This window comes from Dermacentor silvarum, chromosome 1 (assembly GCF_013339745.2).
Source record: "Dermacentor silvarum isolate Dsil-2018 chromosome 1, BIME_Dsil_1.4, whole genome shotgun sequence".
Classification (NCBI taxonomy): Eukaryota; Metazoa; Arthropoda; class Arachnida; order Ixodida; family Ixodidae; genus Dermacentor; species Dermacentor silvarum.
The window spans coordinates 370024654-370049626 of record NC_051154.1 but is presented as its reverse complement, the minus strand read 5'-3'; the positions used below and the strand labels follow the sequence as shown (position 1 = coordinate 370049626).

General features: G+C 44.6%; 1 protein-coding gene and 1 long non-coding RNA gene across 2 annotated transcripts in view; both read left to right on the top strand.

Moving 5' to 3' along the window:
• Positions 1–3751: 3751 nt before the first annotated feature.
• LOC119445446 (phosphatidylcholine translocator ABCB4-like) lies at positions 3752–4962 on the top strand. Its single transcript, XM_049663068.1, has 2 exons — positions 3752–4120; positions 4810–4962. Exons 1-2 carry the CDS (start codon positions 3752–3754, stop codon positions 4960–4962), a joined length of 522 nt encoding a protein of 173 aa, XP_049519025.1.
• A 1359-nt stretch (positions 4963–6321) lies between these two features.
• The window catches only part of LOC119437455 (uncharacterized), a 58756-nt gene continuing 40104 nt past the window's right edge, over positions 6322–24973 (top strand). Inside the window, exons 1-5 of the long non-coding RNA XR_007465093.1 lie at positions 6322–6467; positions 8013–8137; positions 18106–18218; positions 18928–18977; positions 21450–21560. This is a non-coding gene — a long non-coding RNA (uncharacterized LOC119437455). The remainder of the gene's footprint in view (positions 6468–8012; positions 8138–18105; positions 18219–18927; positions 18978–21449; positions 21561–24973) is intronic.

Below are 24973 nucleotides of genomic sequence, written 5' to 3'. Positions count from 1 at the left end.
GGCTGCTTTTCGCATTATTGCATATGTTTTACAGGAAGTAGAGACAGAAGCAAGAAAAGCCAAAGATGTTTATGGCGAAGTAGTTTGTTTGAGTACAGCGATATTTTACAACCAGTATAAACAAACGTAATTTGATGCACTGAAGTAAGTGAAATATGCAATTACCTGTTAATGGGGGGGGGGGGGGGTTTAGGGTTAATACAAATGCAGTAAGGATACAAAGTCTGCAACAACTTGAAGGTTTATTGGTTTTTGTGCTGGAGAAAAATTGTACATCAGAAAAATGAGAAAAATAACTTTAAATATTGCTTCGAAAGCAAATTGACAATACTGTTTATTCCCCGTCAAAGCGTTGAATATGCTATTGTGGAACATTCATTATGATATATAGTTGGCATGTTTGCTTTGTGAGCTTGATAAGCAGTCGCGTCTCGCAGCGGAAGCAACAGAACCTTGAATTGACATAATTCATTGGGGAAAATGCGCATGAAAGCCCAAACCAACCGACTGCAACTAAATGGTCGCATGTATAGCGTGACCTATTGACCGTAGCATTTGTCTGTAGTTGCATATTTAAATTGTTCCGTCCATAAAAGCATACTGCGCAAAAACTGGCATTTTCGTATATCGCGAGTTGCCTCTACAACCAGAAAATTGGGACGACATCCAAAGACCATGCCTTCCCGTGAGGGACACCTCGTAGTATTTACCGACTCGCAGCGCGTGTGAATAACAAAAATCACGCGAAAGTATGTACTATCAGCACCCGAAGCAAACCTAAAAAAAAGCGCTGCGTGATTAGCAACGTAGCAGGTCAACAAACCCATAGAAATCACAGAACTGAATCTGACCTATGAGTTTTTATCTGCACTGTTCGCGTGTCAGTGCTGATGTTACGTACCGATTGCACAATCCAAGGCTCCACTCAATTAGTTGTACTGTTCGAGGCTTGTTGAGGCAATGTTTATAGACAAAAAAGTATCTATAAATGTTGCGTTGAGTGACCGCCGCCATTTTCCAAAACAGCGTGAAATAGCTTTCAGCGCAATTTTGACGGAAAATCGCAGCCATTGCTGCGATGGTGCGACCAACCGGTTGGTCGCAGCTGAAAATTGCAGAATCGGCCCTGCGCCTGTAATTTTCGGCGCATGCAATGAAAATCGCCCTTCCGGTGTGATGAAAATCGCACCATGTGAAACAGCCTTAACGCAGCTGTTTCGGTGCCTCGCTCTTTGCAGGGACAATGACAGGTGGCCGCGAACAAAACAGGTCTCTTACTGGAAACTGTTGAGTAATAGGGAATGTTTAATATTTTTCCTGCGAGCTTTGTCGTTCATGTTATGGGTAGCATTCGAAAACAGGTAAATGTATGCATTTCTCGCGGATTTAGTTCACCCTGTGGTTATTAATTCATTGAAAGCGATAGCGAGTAGATCGTCTTGTTAGTATTAGAATTTTTTTTAATATTCAGGCATAATGTCATGCGGTGGGTAGTTTGCAGGTGCTTTAAACGTGCTCCAAGCATGTTAATACAATGCCATTGACCTGTTTATCGAGTTGGCGTGCACTTACGCTTTCCTGCTTTGCACTTCGTGCTGTTATCGCAAATTTTTCATGCATATTTAATATTGTTTGAAAACATGAGCTGTTATGTTCAACCGTTCGATGCTTGTGTTTCCGAAAGAAAATGTGCAAGGATGATCTAATGTTGTATACATGGTTTCATGTCGCCTGACCTGAACTTTGGACGGGTGTATACCCCATGTATAGACCATTTTTTCATGGGTGCCGCCATTGCGTAGACAGTGGCGCCATCTATGGGGAGTTGGCATGCTGGCTTTGGCGAACGCCCGTGTTGTATGCTGTGGTATACACTCGGTGGCAGTTTCTGGTGGATTTATTCACTCTCCCGCGGTCTATTTAGCATGCAATGGCATCTATGTGGAGAATGGTCCTGTGAGGCCTAGTGAAGTAATTTAAGTCTGAAGTAATTAAGCGGCTGGAGTTTCTGCTGGTGTTAGGGCGGACAGAGACACCCAGCGCGAGGTGTGCGCATTTGTTTGAGCTTACAATCAGCCTCGGATATCAGTTAGGTATATCTGAAAATTAGTTTCACATGTTACCTTACTGCAGCATTTTCGGCACTGTAATTCTAAGCTCTGGTTTAGCTGCAATGAGTAGTTACGAAACATTTGACGATCCTAACAACGTGGGTACTGTTCTGCTCGCGAATAAGTTGTGCTGTTTACTTTGACAAGCGTTCAAGTTGTTATCTGTAGATGCATTGGACTGCCTTGTTGGGCAAGGTTTCCACCCACAAATGAAATAGTTTGGTTAATAAGAACCGCTTACCTTACAGTGTGAATCACACTTTTCAAGTGGTCGAACGACCAGCTGCAGACTGCACGAGTGTCTGAGGCTGTACTAAATGCTGTGTTATAGATCTGTTTGTTCGATATAGCGCATGGTCCAAGTGGTCCAAGCATACGGCACAACCATCCGAAGTCTTATTGCGTCGTTATCCCTTGTTCTGTTTTAGTTTGCCGCAAAAGGAGGATAAATGAACTCTTTTTTTTTTCAGTCTCGTAAGTTCAGTCATCTACGACGCATTCACCCATCTTACGGAAATTGTGTCCTTACAAATAGCTGTTGGATTCTCTTTATGCGATCCCCTTTGTATATTGTGCCTTACAGGGCAAAAAGGCAATGCCGATCGAAGCACGAAGCTTATGTGTATCATGTTGGTTTGCCAGCCGCAGTGCTTGCTGTGTTGAGCAAAGCCTTCGGCCTCTTGCAGGAGGCTAACGTAGACATAAGACATAGTGATTTGAAGTCTACTAGACTTAAAATGCGTGAGAATGTTGCCGGTGGCTGATGCAAATGTTTTACAACAAGTCTTCATCGAGTGAAAATCGATACATCCAACATAGTTCACAACACATACACACACCGTGGCTGATGATGTGCGTCGCATTTTTGCACATCCAAGAGAAATTTTCAGATACTGTAGCTACTGCTGCACCTAAAGGCTACACAGTGGTTGTTCGATGACCTCGTTAGAACTGACATTGCTCTCAGAACTAGCTAAAACACCTCCAAATCGTTCCACAGCGAGCGACCGGCAACACATTCAAGCTGCGCCGCGCCGGCTCACACAAGCCAGAGAGGAGGAAAGGCTCGTCGCGCGCCCTTTCCTCCTCGTCCGATGAAAAGGTCTATAGGAGTGATTTTTGTTTTATCAAGTGTGTGATGTTGCAAATTTATACGATGGTGTTGTCACATTTTCTCTCTCGTGTGATGTCTGTTCACTTCAAGTTTAGAGCCTTAGTTTTGCATTGTTGTCTCAAATAGCGATTTACAGCTAATTGCTGCGTTGAACCATCGTGTCCTGCCAATTGCATGGTGTAACCTCTACCCATATTTTTTTAACATCATTCTCGTTGACCGATCTTATGGCAACTGTTTATTAAGCTTCTTATTCCTGTACACAACTCCTGATTTGGCGTACAAGATCAAAACGAAGTAGAACATTTTCTTCTCTGCTTAGTTTACAGAATTTACCGGTAACTCTTATTCATGCCTATATGGAACTGCGGGCTACAAGTGGCAGCCATTCCTGTCACTGCTTTTTGTCACTGCTAACCTAGCCTAACCTAGCTTGTTCTTTTCGCTGTTCCAAATTTGTCACCGGAGGCTCTCGATTGTGAGAGCAAGCATACATTAAGGTGCACCAATGTTACAGACATTACTAATGAGTCTACAGGAATGCATTGTGTTTGTGTCCCAGTTTCGTTATGCCACGGCGCAGGACATTGTCCTGCTGTTCCTGGGCACGGTCTTCGCAATCCTCCATGGTGCCGGCTGGCTACTGTTGGCTATTGTGTTTGGTCATATGACGAATGCCTTCATCCACCAGCAGCAGGCGGGCTTCTACGATGGTGACAGCACAAATTTCACCACGCTGCCGCCTCCTCGGACCTTTGGGGAAGCAATACGGCGAAGTGGGGCGCAGGCCATGTTTGACCCTGTAACCATCCTGGAGTACAACATCACCATGAACAAGTTTGCACTCACCTACGTCATCATTGCCGCTGGGGTCTTCGTGTCTTCATTTATACATGTATGTCAATCATTCCTGCTTTTATAGCATGAGTTAGTTTGCTTCTTGTCAATTATTTCTGTCCATGATATTTCTGTTTCTTTCAAAGAGAGCATTATTAATTAGCAATAAGTAAAAGGAAAAGCCCAAAACAATCTTGGTTAGCATGCACTTTTTAAGTTCTCTTTATTATATCCTTGATTATCGGGTGCTGTTGTTACAAAGCTGTGCTTCTGCTTGTGATGGTTTAATCATGCTGCTATTTTATTATATCTTTGTGTTATTTCATACTTTTTAGATGTGATGATTAAGTCATGCTGCTATTTTATTACATGTTTTTCTTCCGTGGCTTTTTTCATATGCACAAAATGTGTAGGCAATCTTACAATGCCTCAACTGTTTTCAGGGAAACGCATTTATGGCCTCTTAAAGTCAGAATTGACTCTCTTTTTCTCCTATTTATCTGGTTCTTTAACTTGAGCACGGCAGCAACACCACAAACTATCCTCATCACACCACTATCGCCGTTTTGTGGAGCATGCTTTCATGCTATATATACAGCTTATTTCAGTTTTCTTTTTTCTTTACATGTTTTCAATTAAGTACATTAGCTGCTGGCTGTTGTTGCAATAAAGAAGTTTTCTAGCTGAGATCTCGGTTTTACTTGCAACATTTGTTTGTGACACAGCATATATGTGCATTATCAACAGGTGTGGTGTTGGACCAGAGCCTGTGATCGTCAGCTGTACAGGCTGCGGCAAGAGCTGTTCTACTCGATCCTACGACAGGATGCAGCATGGTTTGACAGTCACCGTGTCACTGAAGTTGCGTCAAGAATGAGTGAGTACGTGTTATGGCATTGAAATTACTCCAAACTTAATTGGCGCTTGAAAGCAAGAAGATTCACTAAGACAGGACTGAATAGGTGACATAACATGCCTGTAGTGCTTGCACAAAAAAGTGTGCCCGCGTAGAAAAACATTTATAGAAAAAAATTATTTATCTCAAATGTTTGCTTGTTAGCGCTTCACATTCACGTACAGTACGGTTCACTTAGAAAGGAAACATCTTATTCATATTCCACCATCTATCAAAGGGACATGAAAGAGAAAATGCAGATGAGCTGTATTAGTAAATTACGCTCTGCACAAAGCCACTCTTACCATTAGAGGAGGCATGGTAAAAACGAGGCAAGAACAAGACGAGTGGTGATGGCCATCTTGAAGTTCCCACACCAGCTTGTCGTGAGTTCATAGATATCAACAGCGTCTGCTCAGGGCTCAGACCTAGTTAATTTTTTATAGCTAGAGATTGGCTACATTGTATATTGAAGGGGCCGAAGACTAAGCAAATTTTAGGAACCTTTACAGTGGTACGATGAGCCTAATATTAGGAAAGTACTTCTAAGTTCATGAAGTCGCACTGACGTACCACCTGGTGTTTTGGCACGAAAAACTGAACTTTGACCTTCATTTTCGTCTCTAGTAATCAGCCTGTTGGTGTAAAATTAATGAAAGCAGACTTTTGAAAGAATATTTTTATTATTCGAAACTGGTTTAGTGTTTCTCTTTCATGCTGATGCATGGCATGAAGCCCTGCAAATTATTATTCTCTGCATGGGTGCCATGCCGTCAGCTACAGTTCACCCTGACTGCAGGTAATTTACTTACTTAACCTAGGATTCTGGACCTGCATAGTGTTCCTGATGAGAATATACCATGTGCACGGATCCGCTCGCAATAGTAACAATTGTTGTGTGGCACAAGTACATACCACAGGGTGTAAGATTTTTTTTGTTATATTTGCATATAGCATTCCAGTACATTCAAACCTTGGTGTAACGAATGTGCATATAACAAAGTAAATTGAAAAATGTTTGGCCAATATCAACGTGCAATGAATACATGCTGTGAGCGCAATCATCATCACATATCATCATCACGCGTGAATCTTTCTCGTCTGTATACGGACCTACATCGCTGCTTCTTGCATCTTCTTTGTGGTAAGAGCTCAAGCTTGGCGAGAATAAAAGTGGTTCTTTATAATGCTTGTAACAAATATCAGATTTATCGAAGGCATTTGTATGTTAAACGCAACTTTTTTGTAATGAGGTTTGACTGTAGGAATGTTTTTTTCCCTATTAATTGAATGCCATCTCCAAATGACCGAGTATGTATTTCCTCCCTACTTTTTCAGTCACATGGAGCGTCTGCACGAGGGAATGGGTGACAAAATGGGCCTCTTCATTCACTACCTGTCCACCTTTGCATCTGGCTTTGCCACAGGGTTTGTTGAGAGCTGGGAGCTCACCCTGGTCATCATGTCAGTCACACCACTGCTTGCCTTTGCCACAGCATTCCTGGACAATGTAAGTCACTCAGTCGCTGGCTTCACTGTCAATGAAATAAAGTCAATTTTTTGAAAGTAACAGGAAAAAAGCCATTGTGTCATTTTGAACTTGCCTTGCGCAGGAAGAATCGAGGGAGAGCTAAGGAGCTAAATTTTTTTTTGCAGTAGCAATGATATGGACACTGCAGGTGAATGTTCCGCACAAAGTCCAAGCACGATAAGAATTAGCAGCTCGCGTGGCATATAATGCGGGTGTGAGGAAAAGCATGCGAGGGTGAGCCGAGGGTGAGCCGGATGACTTGATGTAAGCCCACTGTTGGAGGTCATGTGATCAAGTGCACACTAGCATAGCAGAGCACGTCTCCTCCTCTAAACCGGCGGCAGCTGCACATGGCTATCTGTGTGGTTCAGCGCATACGTGGCCCGCGTGCCCTATCTTGGAGGTAATATGCAGTGAATGCAAAAGCTAAGTGCTAGCCAAGATGGCTGATGACTTCATGTGTGCTGCCTTCCTGCATTGCATGTCTAGTGTTTGAGGTCGCATTTTTGGATGCACGGTGAAGCAACTGGTGGCACGAAGCATTCGCTCTTCTCTGCCTGTGCTTTGCATCATGCCAGTTTGTGACAGCAAATGCTCATGGTCATCTAGTGAGATCTGTTCATACTTGTCTGTGCACGCAACACCATGCTTGTATATTTTATTAGCGAGCACAAGTTCACTGCAATTTATACAGCCAATATAACTAAGAACCTTATTTCATGTAATTGTCCAGTACTTTGCTATCGCTATGAGTGCGTGGCCTTTTGGGGGAAACTACAATTTTCGTTTGGTTGAGTAACTAATGAAGGAGCCAGCAGTCACTGTAAGCATGACAGGCCTAGGAAGAATTATGTTGTTCTACTCTAAAACAACATAATTATGTTGTTCTGCCTAAAACAACATAATTTTTTATATTTATGGTAAGGAAAATGATAAAAAAGAGTAAAGCAACTTATTGCCAGTAGGAGGTTGATGAAAATTTTGTGTACTAATGGGAAAGGCCCCATTGCTTCTTTATTTTTATTTGTTTAATAGAAGGAACATTGTGGAAATTTACATTGACTATTGTATATTGACCTGTTTGAATGCAAGGAATAAATTAATTTCAGTTTTGCCTTGACTTTCTTTTGATAATTTCATCCTACTCAGCAGCCTGGTTGAAATAACATTTTGTAAATGTATACATAGACGGAGTTACATAAGATTGAAAAGAATAATGAACACAAAATGAAGACAAAGACAGGCAGACAAGCATTTATCTTGTCTTATGCGTTTCTAACTCTATCTTCATTTTCATTTTGCATTCATAATTTATAAATTTTTTTTGATGGATATGAACTAAACCCAGCAAAGAGCAATCTAAGGTGACGTAAGTGCATTACTTTATTTTTCCTTTGTTTGCGTAAATACTGTTTCAAGGCAAAAGAGTTTTCAGGTACACAGCTCGACATGCATAGATTGCACAGACTGCAAATATGCTGCATATGCGACTTAACATTTATCTGCCATATTGTTCAATTTCAGATGGTGTCCCAATCAGCTGCCAAGGAGCAAGAAAAGTATGCACAGGCAGAAGCAGTGGCCCTGGAAGTTCTAAGCAAGATACGAACTGTGGCTGCCTTCTGTTTTCAATATGGCAAGCTGGAGCGGTCAGTATTACGTCGTCTGCTGCTTGCTGTTCTCTGAATCGCTTTTTTTGTAGCAACACCACTTCTATACACTTTTTTTTTCGAAAAAAGTCTTCGTTGCGTCAGTGAACTCAATGCTGCTATTGCCAGCTGTATGAAGTTTGAGGAAAACTCGGTCACTGTGTGAAACATTCTCTGTAATGTTGGCAGTAGTGAGAAAGCATGGCATTGCAGACACTGGCAACTTTTATAGGAGACGTAAGACATTCATTGGGGACTTAATGCCTACAGCCGGCCCGGCACCAGCTCCCCGAAGTTTCATTTTCTGCCGTTATCGGGAAGCGGGCGTTTGCCGGCGTCGGTAGTTTCGTTGGCCGGCCTGGGACAGCGCTGCTGCATCCCTCTGCGCCGTAGCCGCAGCGTGCAAGGTCAACACATGACTAGAAAGTAGAGGAAGCATAAAGGAGAAAGAAGGGTTCACTGCCATTTTCTGCGCGTGGCTACGGTAGTGTGGCTGAGACGTCGGCACATACACGCATGTTGCGGCACAACGTAGAATCGGCGACCTTGCCATTTGAGAGAGGGTGAAATGTCCGCCGCGGAGGATATCTTTTTTCTTTTTTTTGGTTTGTTCGCGCGCGACATTGAGGGGGTCTCCCCTAAGCTTTTACTCTATGGCGGTGCCGGAGCAATGCCGGTTGGAGGCGCTGCCGCGTTATTGGTTCAAATTAACGAGATTCGACTGTACATTGAATGCAAACGTTCTAGCCGCATTCCTCGACTGTCGCATACGCAGCTCGGTGCACATGTTTTGCATATGTGCGGGCCTTAAAAATTGTTGCTTTGGTTATAGTGCGGTACCGCTTATAGTGCGGATATTGGCGACTACGGCGACTGACGTTATAAGCGATCTACACTGTAACTCCTAATGAGCACCAGTTTTAATTTGATGAATTACACATTCTGTGGCAGAGTGAGCTCCCTCAAATGTGACCGCTTTCATTCAGATTGACAAACAAACTGCCGCAATAAGCCTCTGTGAACACCACGTGCGAGGTTTACTTTAGCTTTGATTGCATCATGCATGTCACCACAGCGACGGCATCTGCGCTTGCGACACATCGACACATGTGTGATCGAGTAATGGCTTCTTTCCTTTACACTACGATACCAAGGTAACACATGAAGGTTGGACGGTTGCAAAAAGACAAGTGATATTAGCATCACATGTTTTCCTTACATGCAGTTTTAGGAAGCGACCCTTATACTTACCGAAATGAAATACGTTTCATGTCTAAATTTCTTTGTGCAGTTTTTAGCAGCCTCACAGTAGCTCAGTATTCAAGAATTTGTAATCAAGGATTGTCGACAGATGCTTTCACTGCAGCTTTATGCTACCATCATCCTTTAGTTCCCTGCAGGGGCGTCTGTGTCAGCAGGCGTTTGGTGTGTTGCGACACCACGTACCCGAGCACACGAGGGTTGGACCCTCCCGCGTGTCGCCGTGCACGGCTTAGCCGTGTCCGGGGAAAAGGATCCTGGGGGTTGAGCCGATGCCGGGTGTTCGGATCTTTATGGCCCCTCGGCGGAGGCATTCACAGCTCTTTGGCCTCCGCTTCACGTAGACGGCACCCTCGGACTGACCCACCCGGGGGAAATCGGCTGGTCGCCTTTTCCTATCCCCCTCTCTGACCTTTTTTTCTTTCCTATCTCCTTTATTTTCTGTCCTGTCTCCTCTTCTCTTCTGCTACCTCTACATTTTCGTAGGTGGCTTGGATTAACCTTGTGTATGTGCCCTCTCTTGGGTATATTATATTGGGTTATAGCAGCAATGCACGGCTGGCGTCTGCAGCCTTACACGTTAAGTACTGCAGCGTCCCCTAGTTAGGCTCCGTGGTGGGTGGCCGCCATTGCCGCCGAAATAAACGAAAATAATATGGGAACGCCTGGGCATTTCCCCGATCGGAGCCGCCGTCTCATTCATCGGAAGTGTCGCTATCCTCAGAAGACGACCGCTTGTTGCTGGCCTCCTCCCACAGTGCGTCGTCTTCAGTACCGTCGAGAGAGTTTCTAATGCAGCATTTCTTAAATGCATTCTGCACCATCACGTCTGGCAAAGAACGCCAGGCGGAGAGCACCCAGCCGCAGACGGTTCCAAGCGGAGGTCTCTGCAGGCGTCCCGTCGGCGTCTTCAAGTTGTCGCCGGACATCCACTCTTGGTACTCCAGCCGCACCGTTGATCCAAACAGCGTTGATCCAACGCTGATCCAAAGCGTTGATCCAAACAGAAATGTTGGGACAGGTCGGACGCAAAAGCACACAAAGAACACACATTAAAAAAAATCATGGAGGAATGACCGGTATTGGCTTTGGATACGGCCTTACGAGGCTTTGACAAACACACACACCACATGTTGCCAGACGACGACTCACATTCGGCTAAACACCGCTATATGAGACTTGATCGTCACCCTCACAAGAGGGGACGCACCGAAGAACTATTAAGCCTATTCAAACCTAGAGAAATTTTTCCTCGTTTCCATGTTGTTCACAGTGAAAAAACAGAGAAACCAGCTAGGGGGGGGGAACCGTATCACCTTTTTTAGTTGCAAAAGGCCTGACTGAAGCCCTTGGCCCTGGTTATAAGGTCACCAAAATGGCGAGCGGGGACCTCCTCCTTGAGATCCGTGATAAAGAGCAGCACAGTAAAATGAACAAGCTTGTGGCATTTGGTGACATACCTGTTACCGTTTCACCACATCGGTCTATGAACACAGCACGTAGTGTCCGATGCAGATCTCATCGACTTGTCCGAAACTGAACTATTGGAAGGCTGGAAAGAGCAAAACTTAACAAACGTACAGCGCATCGTTATCAGAAGAGACAATAAATTCCCACAAAACACCTCATCCTGACCTTTGCAACTTGCGATCTGCCACAAATCATAGAAACCAGATACACAAAGATAGCTGTCAGACCATACATACCTAATCCACGAAGATGCTTCCAATGTCAAAGATTTGGCCACGGCTCGCAGAGCTGCCGTGGTAGACTCGCATGTGCAAAATGTGGAGTGCAAGGTCATGCCTCAGACAACTGCGAAGCGACACCTCACTGTGTAAACTGTGATGGTGAACATCCAGCTTACTCCAGATCTTGTCCCAACTGGAAAAAAGAAAAGGAAATAATCACTCTTAAAGTGCGTGACAACATATCTTTCAAGGAAGCACGTAAAAGGTGCTCACCATTCCAGAGTACAACTTATGCCGAGGCGATGCGTCAGGGGGCAGTGTCGCACTGGCTTCTGCCACCTGCCCGGTCCGCGCGCAGCGAGCAGCCGGCTGTGGCAGCCACCCCTATGGTGGGAGCAGCCAAGGCTGCCTTGCCATCACCGAACTTGGCCACACCAGTGGCCCCTGCTAGCTCTGGCAGCAGCCAGGATAGCACGGAGGCTAAGGAGGCACCAACAACCTCCGCACTGGTGGGGACAATGGCTTCGTCTTCCGAGGCGAAGCCAAACCGACGTACACATCGCTCGCTAGAGTGAGAGTCCAACAAGTCCGGCAAGAGGCAATGGACACAACTCCTCAGATGGCACACGGAGTGCCTAGGGAGAGGCGACTCTCCCAAGAACGCTCCAAAAAGATAAGACACCAGTTACAGCACCTGGAAAAGGCTCAGTAAAATAGGCTGTACACTTCCCTTGAGACACACAGCACCTTTTATTTTCCTCCAACATGAACACAATAATGCAGTGGAATGTTAGGGGACTAATTCACAACCTAGACGACATCCATGAACTTATCAATAAATTTAATCCAAAGGTGCTGTGTGTTCAAGAAACACACCTAAACTCCAGAAACACCAACTTCCTACGTCAAAATTTTGTTTTTCGAAAGATTGCGAGGATTCTGCCGCATCATCTGGTGGTGTGGCCATCATACTCGACAGAAGTGTAGCCTGTCAGCCACTTCCACTCAATACGGCACTTGAGGTGGTAGCCGTTCGTGCTGTACTTCTGGGTAAGCTCATAATCATTTGCTCACTCTACATACCACCACACTATTCTTTACACAAGCATGAATTTCAGTCATTTATTGATGAATTACCAGAACCCTACCTCGTTCTTGGCGATTTCAATGCACACAGCAGCTTGTGGGGCAACACACGTATCGATGCGCGAGGACGCCTAATCGAACAATTTCTTTTCTCCTCTGTTGCGTGTCTCCTGAATAAGAAGGAACCCACCTACTACAATCTCGCAAACAAAACATTTTCCTCCATTGATCTCAGTGTAGCTTCCCCGTCTATATTTCCCGAACTTAAATGGGAAGTTATAAAAAATTCTTACGGGAGTGACCACTTCCCCATACTGCTGAGATCACCACTACAAAACGAACCTCCACCACAGGTTCCCTGGTGGAAGTTCGATGCGGCAGATTGGGAGAAATTCCAAAGTCTTACAAATGGTATCTCGTGGCCTGATATATCTTCACTGGGAATTGATGCTGCTGTTGAGTTTATTACATCTTTCATAATCGATGCTGCTTCTGAATGTATACCAGAAATGAGTGGTGCGACCTGCAAATGCCGTGTCCCATGGTGGAACGAGGAATGTCGGAACGCTCGTAGGAAACAAAACAAAGCGTGGGGGTTGCTACGCTATTCCCCAACTGCGGAGAATCTTGTCAACTTTAAGAAAATAAAATCGGAGGGCAGGAGAATGCGCCGACAGGCCAGGAGAGAGAGTTGGGAGAAGTTTTTATCAGGTATCAACTCATATACAGAAGAGGGCAGAGTCTGGAAAAAAGTTAACAAGATAAAAGGGCTACATTTAAAAGACACAAGGCTGCAATAGAAAAACAGAAACTAGCAAGAAAATGTACCGGACACGAGGCAAACAACCAGCCATTCTGCATTGCTGAGCTGTATGCATCTCTTAGTTGCTGCAACAAGTCTGCCCCAGGCCCTGACTGCATAGCTTATCAAATGCTGAAACACCTTCCCCATGAAACAAAGAAAACTCTGCTCTCCCTATACAATGCTATATGGACCTCCGGCGAGATTCCCTCTGCCTGGAAAGAGGCCATTGTCATTCCTATACTGAAGCAGGGCAAGGACCCATCGTCTGCTTCAAGCTACCAGCCTATAGCACTAAAAAGCTGTCTCTGCAAACTGTTCGAAAAAACGATAAACCGATGACTAATACATTTTCTTGAATCAAGCAAACTGCTTGACCCGTACCAATGCGGGTTTCGAGAGGGTCGATCCACCGCCGACCATCTGATACGTATTGAGACGCAAATTCGTGAAGCTTTTGTCCATAAACAGTTCTTTCTGTCTGTATTCCTTGATATGGAAAAAGCTTACGATACCACGTGGCGGTTTGGAATACTTAGAGACCTCTCACACGTTGGTATACGTGGTAACATGTTAAATGTCATAGAAAGTTATTTATCTAATCGCACATTCCGTGTTCATGTGGGAAATGCTGTATAAAGACCATTTGTGCAGGAAACTGGAGTGCCACAGGGCGGGGTGCTCAGTTGCACTCTCTTTATCGTAAAAATGAGTTCTTTGCGTCTGTATATCCCAAGAAATGTGTTTTATTCTGCATACGTCGATGATGTACAGATAGGTTTCGCCTCGTGCAATCTCGCAGTCTGTGAGCGGCAGATTCAGCTTGGTCTGAACAAGGTGTCTAAGTGGGCAGACGAGAATGGATTTAGCCTTAACCCACAAAAGACCACCTGCGTCTTGTTCTCCAGAAAGAGGGGTCTGCACCCCGATCCTGACATCGAGTTGCAGGGACGTGTGGCCGTAAAAACCGAACATAAATGTTTAGGTGTGATTCTAGATACGAAGCCTACGTTTGTGGCACACATACGGTATCTAAGAAACAAGTGTATAAAAACAATGAATATTCTAAAAGTGTTGTCACGCACCGCTTGGGGTAGTGACACACAGTGTCTTTTAAATTTGTATAAGAGCCTCATACTCACAAGATTAGATTACGGCGCCATAGTGTACCATTCCGCTACGCCAAGCGCCTTAAGGATGCTGGATCCTGTACACCATCTAGGCATCCATCCGCCTAGCCACTGGGGCCTTCAGGACAAGTCCTGTGGCAAGCCTGTATGTAGAGGTGGACATGTGGTCACTTGACATGCAACGTTCATACCTAAGCCTCACCTATTTCCTGAAAGTTAATTCGAACTCGGAACACCCGTCTTTCTCAACCGTAAATGATATGACCAGTACCACACTTCTTAATAACCGGCCGACAGCAAGAGATCCCTTTTCAGTACGTGTAAGGAAAATTAGTGAACAAATGAATATCCCACTACCTGAAAATACTTTGATGGCCCCAGCAAAGCCAGTGCCACCGTGGCAGTGGCAACTCATAGAGTGTGATACCTCGTTTGTAGAGGTCACCAAAGAAGCTCCAGAGGCACATATCCGAATGCATTTTCTAGAAATTCAGTCCAAGTACTCGTCCTGCACTCAGTTCTACACTGACGCTTCCAAGTCGCATGCAGGGGTGTCCTATGCAGTAGTCCGACCGTCATTCTCCGAGTCAGATGTACTGCACCCAGAAACAAGCATTTTTACGGCTGAGGCCTATACACTTTTATCGGCTGTGAAGAGTATAGGCAAATCAAACCTCAAAAGATCAATAATATTTACAGACTCTCTAAGCGTCGTAAAAGCCCTCATGACTCTACATAGACACAAAAACCCCGTACTCATTGAACTGTATTCTGCTCTGTGCAAGCATACATGTCCAACCAGCATATTATTTTGTGCTGGGTGCCTGGCCATAGAGGCATCGAGGGCAATGTTCTGGCTGATCAAATGGCCACGTCAACTACATCGCGAGCCTTTAACCCTACCGCTTCTATTCCTGCCACAGATCTCAAGCCCTACTTGAGAAAGAAACTTCGAAGCCACTGGCAGTGCTTGTGGGATGCCGAAACGAACAATAAGCTCCACTTAGTTAAGCCACAGATTGGCCCGTGGCATCCTGTTACGAAAATACGAAACTAATGTCCTATTCTCTCGTCTGAGAATAGGACATACATATGGCACCACAACAATTTTCTCTTAACTCGAAATGACCCGCCAACCTGTGGTAGATGTGGAGAGAGGCTTACCGTGCTACACGTGCTCATGGAGTGCAGGGAAGCCGAAAGAGAGAGAAAAAGACACTTCCCTTTAGCGTACCAGTACCGTCTCCCTCTCCACCCTGCTATGTTTCTTGGCGACCAACCTCTGTTTAGCACTAAAGCTGTTCTGGATTTTCTGAGCGATGTTGTACTGCATGTTATTTGCCCAATAGTTTCGTAGCGCGTCCTCTCTTCAGAGGATGTCACCGCCACAGTAGTTTTGCATAGCACGCGCCTCCAGGCCCTTACGTTTTCAAAGGGTCTGTCAAGGCAGTAGTGCTTTTTAAAAATATTTATCTGTGATATATTTTGCCTATCGTCATTATCTTGCAATTTGTTCTTTCGTGATCATAGTGCACCTCATTAGCCATTGCCATAATTTTATTACATATACATTTTACGCATTTTACAGCGATTGTTTATAGGCCCTTTTACAGCCACGACACATCTACCTTTCGCAATTCATTGCTCCATTGTCAACTCATGAACACTGGCCTGGCGCTCTATGGCCATATCTTGCCCTTGCGCCATTAAGCACCATACATCATCATCATCCTTTAGTTGGAATTGGTTACAGAGCAGAGCATCTATTATTATGTTATACTTTTTAGCAGTACATTTGGACCTCTCTATAAATCAATCATGGATGTAACAAAGTAAATATAAACACATATCTCTACACATTGCAGTTGCGCGTAGCTGCATCTGCTGCACGTGGCCTCAGATTTCCCCAGCGTGCTGTGTATTGTAGATGCCATGGAATGTCGTGACGAGCCCTCTGCAGCGTCGATTGTTCTCTGTGGGTGATGTAGCTCCGAAGGTGTAGCGATACGAGGTATCCCGAGCGCCCATCTTGCGTCGATAGAGTGACACATATGCCTGAACCGAAAGTAGCATCGCAAAAGGAAGAGCGAATGAACATGTCCAGTGTTTTGGTGGGACCTTGCCCACTTGCCATCCCCCCTGTGTAGCTTCTGGTGTACTAGTGTAGATGAAAGGAGAAAGAAAGCTGCACATCGGTGAAATAACTACCTCTAACTCCACTTATACCTGAAGGATACAAAACATTTTTTTGCTGGGAGATTTATGAGCGACGTCTCTTAATGCAGTGTAGACCGCTTATAACGTAAGTCACCGGAGTCGCAAATATCCGCACTATAAGCGGTACCGCACTATAACCAAAGCAACAATTTTCAAGGCCCGCACATATGCAAAACATATGCACCGACAGTAGAGGAATGTGGCTAGAACGTTTGCATTCAATTTACAGTCGACTCTCGTTAATTCGAACCACATCGCGCGGCGGCGCCTCCAACCGGCATTGCTCCGGCACCGCCATAGAGTAAAAGCTTAGGAGAGACCCCTCAATGTCGCGCGCGAACAAAACAAAAAAAGAAAGAAAAAACGCTGCGGAAGTGTTACCAAATAGCAAGGTCGCGTATTCTGCGTTGTGCCGGAGCATGCGTGTACGTGCCGACGTCTCAGCCACGCTACCGTAGCCACGCGTAGAAAATAGCAGTGAACCCTTCTTTCTCCTTTATGCTTCCTCTACTTTTTAGTCATGTGTTGACCGTGCACGCTGCGGCTATGGCTCAGAGGGAAGCAGCGGCGCTGTCCCAGGCCGGCCAACAAAATTGCCCATGCCGGCAAACGCCGGCTTCACGAGAAGGGCAGAAAACGAAACTTCGGGGAGCTGGCGCCGGGCCGGCTGGAGCGGCGGCGCCTGCACGGCAGCAGGCGCGCATGGTGACAGTCGAAAGTGATTGAGCTATGAGGGAGGGCGAGGGGAGCCACCGAAGCGGCGGAGTTGCCGAGGCGAAATCAGCTTCCCTGCCACCCTCCTCCCTCACATTCCACGGCCACCGCGTGTGCCCTTTGCCCATGCCGTGCTGGCGCCACCCGCTCCCTGAAGTTTCGTTTACTGCCGTTATCGTGAAGCGAGCGTTGGCCGGCGTTGGCAGTTTCGTGGTCCTCGCTCGCTATGCGCGCCGTGATATTTCACAACTCGCACTCAAGATTCTGGTTTCAGCCTCACTGGCTGTTCGTTCGCACGACGTGCCCTTCTCCTCCACTTCTCTCTTTCTTCCTCGAGCACTCTTTGGGGCACCCGTTTGAGGGGAGCGTTCGCCGTCTCCGCTGACTTCCGTACTCCCAGGCTGCCGCACTGTAACCGGTATTTCGTTTCCCGCAACTGCACTATAAGCGATACGTGTATACATGGAGTGCTATGGGAAAATTACCGGGAGTCTGAAAAGACCGCACTATATCCGGTCCTGCACTATAAGTGGTTATGTTATAAGTGGTCTATACTGTACATGCAGTGAGGCCATTCTACAACTTAGAAAAGTGTTTCAAAGTCCCTTTAAAAAACCCTGGGTGATCAAAATTGCATAAAAGCTCTCCAATTGTTGTTCGAAGGTATAGGCTAAACCCAATCAATCGATAATCAGTCCTTTCTTGAACTGGATTTGAAAACTGATTTACTTGTTAATAAAAGGAGCCCTTATTTTCTTTAAAAGCACAGAAATTTCAGAGAGCAAGTTTCACCCAGAGTAGGAAAAAATTTTGTTCAGGTAAGCTGGTTGCCATAATGCACACTATCGGCATACTTATAAAACTATAATTTCAAGTATTTATGGCTGTGTACTTTCCCCTATCCCCCTCCTATGTGATGATTTTATTGCTATGACCACAAATTCAAATAGTAGAGATCTCTATTTGCACTCTTAGCATGCATTTGATAGAGTGTGCCTTGCAATCGAACATTTATTTAGCATTGTGTTTCATCTGAAGGCTTTCACTGACTCTGCTGTGTTTCCTCAGGTACATGACTGCTCTAGAAGCGGGCAAGACTGCTGCAAGGCGCATGTAGCCATGGCATTTCGATTCGGCCTGACATTTGTGGTCCTTTACGATGCCTATGCACTTGCTTTTTGGTAAGTCTCAAAGAAAAATACACGCATGTTGTTTAACGGATAGTCAGATGTCATGATGCACACTGGCAGTATGCATGTAGCTTCTTCAAAACCCGCAAGTTCAGCTTCTTTCGGTCATGCATCAGGCCCCTGCCAACGTGCAAAGCTATCGCTCCAAGTCAGATGTTAAAAACCGCCTGACACGTGTGTGTGCTTGCAAGCGCATTTTTTTTCTTCTTTATGCTTGTTGCGGCACCATTAAAAAATCTGTTGGGCTGTTGATAATAGTATTTTGCAGTGTCGCAGTATGAGGGCAGCACAATCTCATTAGCAGACTTGAAGGAATTCGTACATGCTTTTTGTAGCACGAAGTAATATTGAGATAGGTGTTGATTAGAAGACTCCACACTAGTTGTAACCTGAAAAATGAACCACAGAACAAGGAACATTAGCACATCTAACAATTGGGCAATTGTGTGCAGCGCCTGCACCAATCATATCAAGTTAAGGGCTTTATTGATTGTCATGTTCATCCATACCGAAAGACTCCTTTGCCATCTAGCACTCCGCCCCCCGAGTAACAACTAGTGAGTCAAATTGCCCTCGCTCTTGATTCTGCTGACCTGGTGACATTAGACTGAAGCAATGCAATTTTCAAAAACAGATGTCAATCAACTTGTCCTCTTCACAATTTTCTTTTTTTTCATCTTTTTCATGTTGATTTGGTAAGGGTTACCTTTGACTAAAATGGCATCTGCAAAGAACTCCTGTAAAAGAAAGGTAAGAAGTTATCAAGGACAGCTAGCAAAGGAGGTTCGAAATACTGTTGCTGTAGAAAAACAATAATGCGCTGGACCAGAAAACAACTGCTTATATTTTAAAGGTAAACAACGTTTTGCCTGTTAGCTATGTGTTCAACATGGAAAGAAAATAAACTTAGCTTTTTTTTTCTTAAAAACCAGGCAAGTTACTGTTCCAAGTATTACATCAAATGATCCGGACCATAAAATGTGATCTTTCTGCAATGTCCCAGAACAGAACAGTGGTTACCACAAAATCATCTTTCTATGAGATTAGGATAAAAACGCATGTCACTGTACCGTTCCAACAGCAGGCAAAAGTAATTGAATGATGAAATCATACAAAATCTGCATTTCTTGGTGGCCTACGCACGCACCAAATTAATGGGAGCTGTGTTTCAGGCTCACATGTGCATCCATCACATTGCACCTATCATTTACTGTTTCTGTAGCTAACTCAAAACTTGACAGTGCTGGGAAAAAAAGAAACCAGTAAAGGCATGAGAAATGGACATGTGTGAGTGCTCTTATGTGTCCATTTCTTGTGCTTACATTGTCCTCGTTTCCACACTTTTAAATCTTGCCTTACATCATACTAACTTGTCGAAACCCACACCCAGTTCATATCCGTTATAGCATTGTTGCAGTTTATGGCACTTAGACAGCATGAAATAACAGATTGCGCTACCTAAGTATGCTGTGAATTCAAACCAACTCACCCACCTCTCTGTACTTTTGCTACACCCTGTTGTTCTGCAGAAAGTTCATAAAGATATCTCTTTTTGTTTTTGATTTGGTGGAGTTATTCTCCTGGGTCAAGATGTACAGCTGCCATCACGCTTAACCTGAACACACTTCTGGAAGTCTTGTTTTACAGATGCAGTGTACAAGAAGTAAACTCTGGCAGTTTTGTAAAGACAGATCAAGCTAGCCTTTGCAAAGCACTTTGGCAGCTTCAGTTTCTTTCTTTCCTTCTTTCTTTTTTTTTACATGTTTGTATTATTGATGTCTTGGTACTGACCTATTTGTGTTGCCTGTGTTAAATGCACTTAAGATCTCACCCTGTAAATTAATAAATAACTGGCTTGCCTATCATTCCTAGTTACAAAAATCAGGTGAAGAGGAAATCTTTGAGGAGATACAGTAGACTACCATTAAGATGAAGCCATTAAAGCTAGATGTTCAGCTATGCGGAACAGTGTGCAATTGTTGGATTGGTTGGTCTCCCATAAACCCTGCGCAAAAAAAATCTGCTTAACCCAAACTACATTTCTGTGGTCTTCGCAGATGCTTGCTGTTCGAATCGTCGTGAGATCCTAAGCAACTTCTCGCTCCAGCAAAAGCAAATTTTGTTTTGTGGACAAAAACACATGCTGGTGTCGACGGCTATGTGAAACACGCAGGCCTGACACCATAGAAACATTAATCAAGGAGGTCCTCAAAGTGTCTTTGCAAGCTGGTGGCGAGGATTTTGCCAAAGAGCCAACAAGAACGAGTTGTGCTCACATGTGATGCAGATGATAATACCCCAAATACATTGGCACATTTTTTTATCATGCAGGCAGTAGAGGATATTTCAACAAATTAGATTAAGTGTCAGTGTTAAGATAGTACACATATTTTCAAAGTGCCAGCAAGGAAAAATTACTGAGTAGCCAAAACAAATGTGCATAAGTCAATACTTTGAATAATGCAAGTGCAATAAATGTTTCTTTTTATATATTTGCATTTTCTTTTAAAGATTGGGATGTACCTACGATTGTGAATTTATTTTCTTTGATGACTTCCATGGATACATACTTTGCTTGGTTCGTTCGAGTTCATCTTTGCGGGAGTCTATTGTATACTACGGAGGACAAGGTTTCACAAACTGCTGCTCATTACCGCATCCTCTGTCATAAATTCTAGGGCTACTTAGCCACATTTTAAGACAACAAAGACAAAGAAAACATTTGCTTGGCTTCGTTTGGTGGTTTCTGACAATTTAATGAAACCACTTGGTTTCTTGCCGTCTGTTTGAATGCAGGCAAAACCAAACTGAGCTTACAGAAATTTAATGCAATGAACTGTTGCTAGAGCAAAAATTTCAGCTTTTTTGATAGCTGTCACAAATTGAATCAGTTCATAGAAACCTACTACTCCACAAATATAGCAGGATGCCTAATGCCACATTGTGGTATCCACATAGACAAGTAGCGGAAATAAAAATTTTCAGCTGACAAGATATTCAGCTGACTTCTAGGTGTGGACAAAAAAAATATCCTGTAGCTATCAATAACAATACTCCCTTTTTGAAAATGACAGCAGACATAGATGTACTTGCTTTTAGTAATATAAATACCCCTTAGCACAAACTTGTACATGAATATAATCAATGCTGAGTCACTCCCTCTATGTTTTATGTTTGCACTGAACTCCCAAGGCTAATTCGATGCATGTTTTGTGTTTCCAGAGGCGTGATAGCGACTCGTACTCTGAACTTGGTGTGCAGCTAAAACAGTTCACCTCCCATCTTTCTTTTAAGGACCACTCCTTCTTTTATCCAAGATACCCAGGTCACTTGGTAAGAGTCATGTAAAGGTATTTTTATTCGCTTTCCTTTTTTGATTTACACATTTCTTCTGGCAATAATTTTCTCTTCCTATCTCGCCTATTTTTTTCTTTTTTCGTGTGGAAAAGGTCGTTCCTCCCTGCCTTTTTTTTTGCTTGCACATACTTGATCTATTTGTAAAGGTATCTGCGAACCTGATGCAAAAGCGGAGCTGGTGGTGTATTTTGTAAAGATTCTTTTCATCTCCCATTGATTTTGCTCTTCATCGTTGGCACGCATGATGCCACACCTTCGTTATTGCCAGGATGGGCCACTCGCTGTTTCAGGTGATAAGAAATGAATGGAATCGGAGGAAAATAATGCTGACAACTTACAAACACAGGCATCAGTGTTTTTGGCCAGTGTTCGCATGCATCTATTTTTTGTTGCTATGTTTACAAACATTAGCTAACACTAGAAAGAGCATACTGAAGAAAAACCTATATATTTTGCTTGCAAAGTACCCTCAGTCCTCAAAACATACACTTTTTAAATGAATGCGCTTTAGCACATGAAGATGTAAATTCAGAAATGTTGTGATCAATATACCTGTCTCTCCTTTAACATTTAGTTCTTTATTTATTTATTGTTTGTTTACTGATTTACTTATATACCACAGGCCCTTGTGTATGGGCCCAAGCCTCAGGGACATAAGATTTATGCAAAATCCAAAAGGGAAAATATACATAAATACCTTAAAGGACAATAAGTTGGAGCAATGGAACAATTCAGTAAAGAGGATAAGACACTGCCAAACAAATAAAAATCTGAATATGAAAAGAACTGGGCAAATGTGCAACATAATTATATAACCTAAACAAGGTATCTGTAAAAAAAAGAAACAAATTTAACCACATCTTGCACAATGTCATCAGGGCTACTTAAATTTGTCGCAGGTAAGTTGTTCCAATCTGTTACTGTGTGTGGAAAGAATATTTTAAAAAGTTAGTTCTAGTGATATAAAGATTCGTTGTGTTGATGCCTTGAAAACAAAAATTCTCTCTGACATTAATGAGGTACTGACACAATGAATTGCGTGTTCTTCTGAGCACAAATAGACATGTGAGGAACGTTAAAGTAGCAAGAAGAGTATTGTCAGTATACACTTGCACGCTGCCGTATTGTACGTATTTGCACCATGCCGAAGTAATGAAAATTGGTTCTCGGCATGCCTCTGCGAGGATGCGTCCCGACATGTTTTGTGTGCCTTAATGCACTGCACAACATGCACTTTGAAAGATGTTTTGGCGCTAGTCTAACATGTCTTCCTCAGCACTGGTTATTACTGGAGGGTGCCAAAGTTCCATTTTCTTAACAGAAATAGTAAGGCATTGATTATCAAATCGAATATCGAATAGTCAAGCACAGATGCATATATTTACAGCAGGAATGTTTACTTGGGTATGATTAGGTACCACGCTATTGCTGACTAGTGCAAAAAAAGATGGGTAACTGAGTCAAATGAAAAGTTTGAAAAAAGAAAATTACCAATTGCCATTACAAAAACTGCATGAATACACTCTCAGCGACTTTAGGGCCAGGTTTCAAACAAGCTCTCCAATAAATGTGGCAGTTGTATGACTATCTTTCCGAAAACACTAAATATATGGCTGCCGAAGAATGATTAAAAGTTGCTGTTAAACAGAAAAATAATGAGCAGCTGAAGGACTGATTTGCCATAGACACATGTAAAGGGGTCTGTTGCAAGAAAAACATCACTGGTCATTGCGCAAAAAATAAATCTGCAACACAGCCACATTGCCATATACACTAAATGACTGAGCACAAGCAAGAAATACAGGTTGTCATGTCACGAAACTGAAAACAAAACTTGTATTACCCTGTTTTATTTTGGCATTGCTTTGAAAACTTTTGTTGTTGTCACACTTCTGACAATTAGCGATATACAGTAAAACCCCGGTGATACGAACCCGGCTGGTACAAATTTCGGTGTGATACGAATTCGTAACATTCCCCGGCCGAAATACATTGCTCACAATACGAAAAAAAATCGGCTGTTCCGAACGTGTTGCCGCGCCGCTACAGATCATACGAACGCGTGAGCAATAGCGGCGGCGGCCGAGCCAGCGGGGCCACCGGAACAGACAAGCCGGCACAGCGGGATCTGGGCGGGATCCATAGTCGCCAAGCAACCGACTACGTCACGCGGCTGCGCAATCTCTCATTGGTCCCCACGTCGAGCGGGCCGGACCACATCACAGCGTAGCCGATGCTTAGCGAGAAATTAGATGAGCACCAATGCTGCAATGATGACCGCGGCGCAGCCCCGACGGCAAAAATGCTCCCTGCACTCGACTTGCTCAGGCGTTCAGTGGCTTGCGAAAACATTCCCAAGATCACGTGCACGCACTTATACGCCTTTCAGAAGGCGATCGTTGACGATTTGGACAAGAAGAAAACGTCCCGTTGATACGTTTTTCAAGGGACCGCGAAAGAAAGAGAGAAAAAAAGCCGCAGTGTCGCCCGAAAGGTGAAGCAACGGAAACGCAGCAGCAGCAGCGAGCGAATTGACCTTTGCGCTGTCTCTCGCTTCAACGTGAACTAAACGTCGAAGGCATACGAAGCTACTGGCACTAGGCGCATTTTGTCAAAATTGCAGATCATTTTGACGATAAGGTCCACACGGGCGCGCACTATGCGCACGTCCCAGATCGCTTTCAGGATACGGCAGTAACGGCACCCGCGCGGGTGCGTCGTATCTGCAACGTGCCGGTCGCTTGTTGCAACTTAAACCGCGCACCGTGCACAGCAGCGCGCCAAATCACGTGGCGGCGCCTCCGACCGGCATTGCTCCGACACCGCCAGTGAGCAAAAGCTTAGGCGAGACCCTCAACGCCGCGCGGAGTAAAAAAAAAAGAAAGAAAGAAAAAAAACTGCGGCGTCACGCCAAGGTCACCGTTTCTGCGTGGTGCTGGAACACGCGTGTACGTGCCGACATCTCAGCCAACGCTGCGGCTGCAGCGCAGAGGGAAGCAACGGCGGAGGCCCAGTTCGGCCAACGCTTTAACGGCAGAAACCGAAACTTCAGGGAGCGGGCTAAGCGGCGCCGGGCCGGCCGGTGGACGCGCACGGAGACAGTGCATGGAGACAGTCGGAAGGTGAGAGGGCTACCAGGGTGTTGAGAGGAAAGGTGAGGGGAGCCACCGAAGAGACAGAGTTGCCGAAGCCAAATCCGCTTCCCTGCCGCCCTCCTCCCTCACCTGCGACGGTCCCCGCGCGCGCGCGCCGTCGCCGTGTCGCCTCTTCACAACCACAACCTCGCTCTCTCGCCGTGCCTGCGCCGCCCGCTCCCTGAAGTTTCGTTTTCTGCCGTTATCGCGAAGCAAGCGCGGGCAGTTTCGTGGCCCTCGCTCGATATGTGCTTG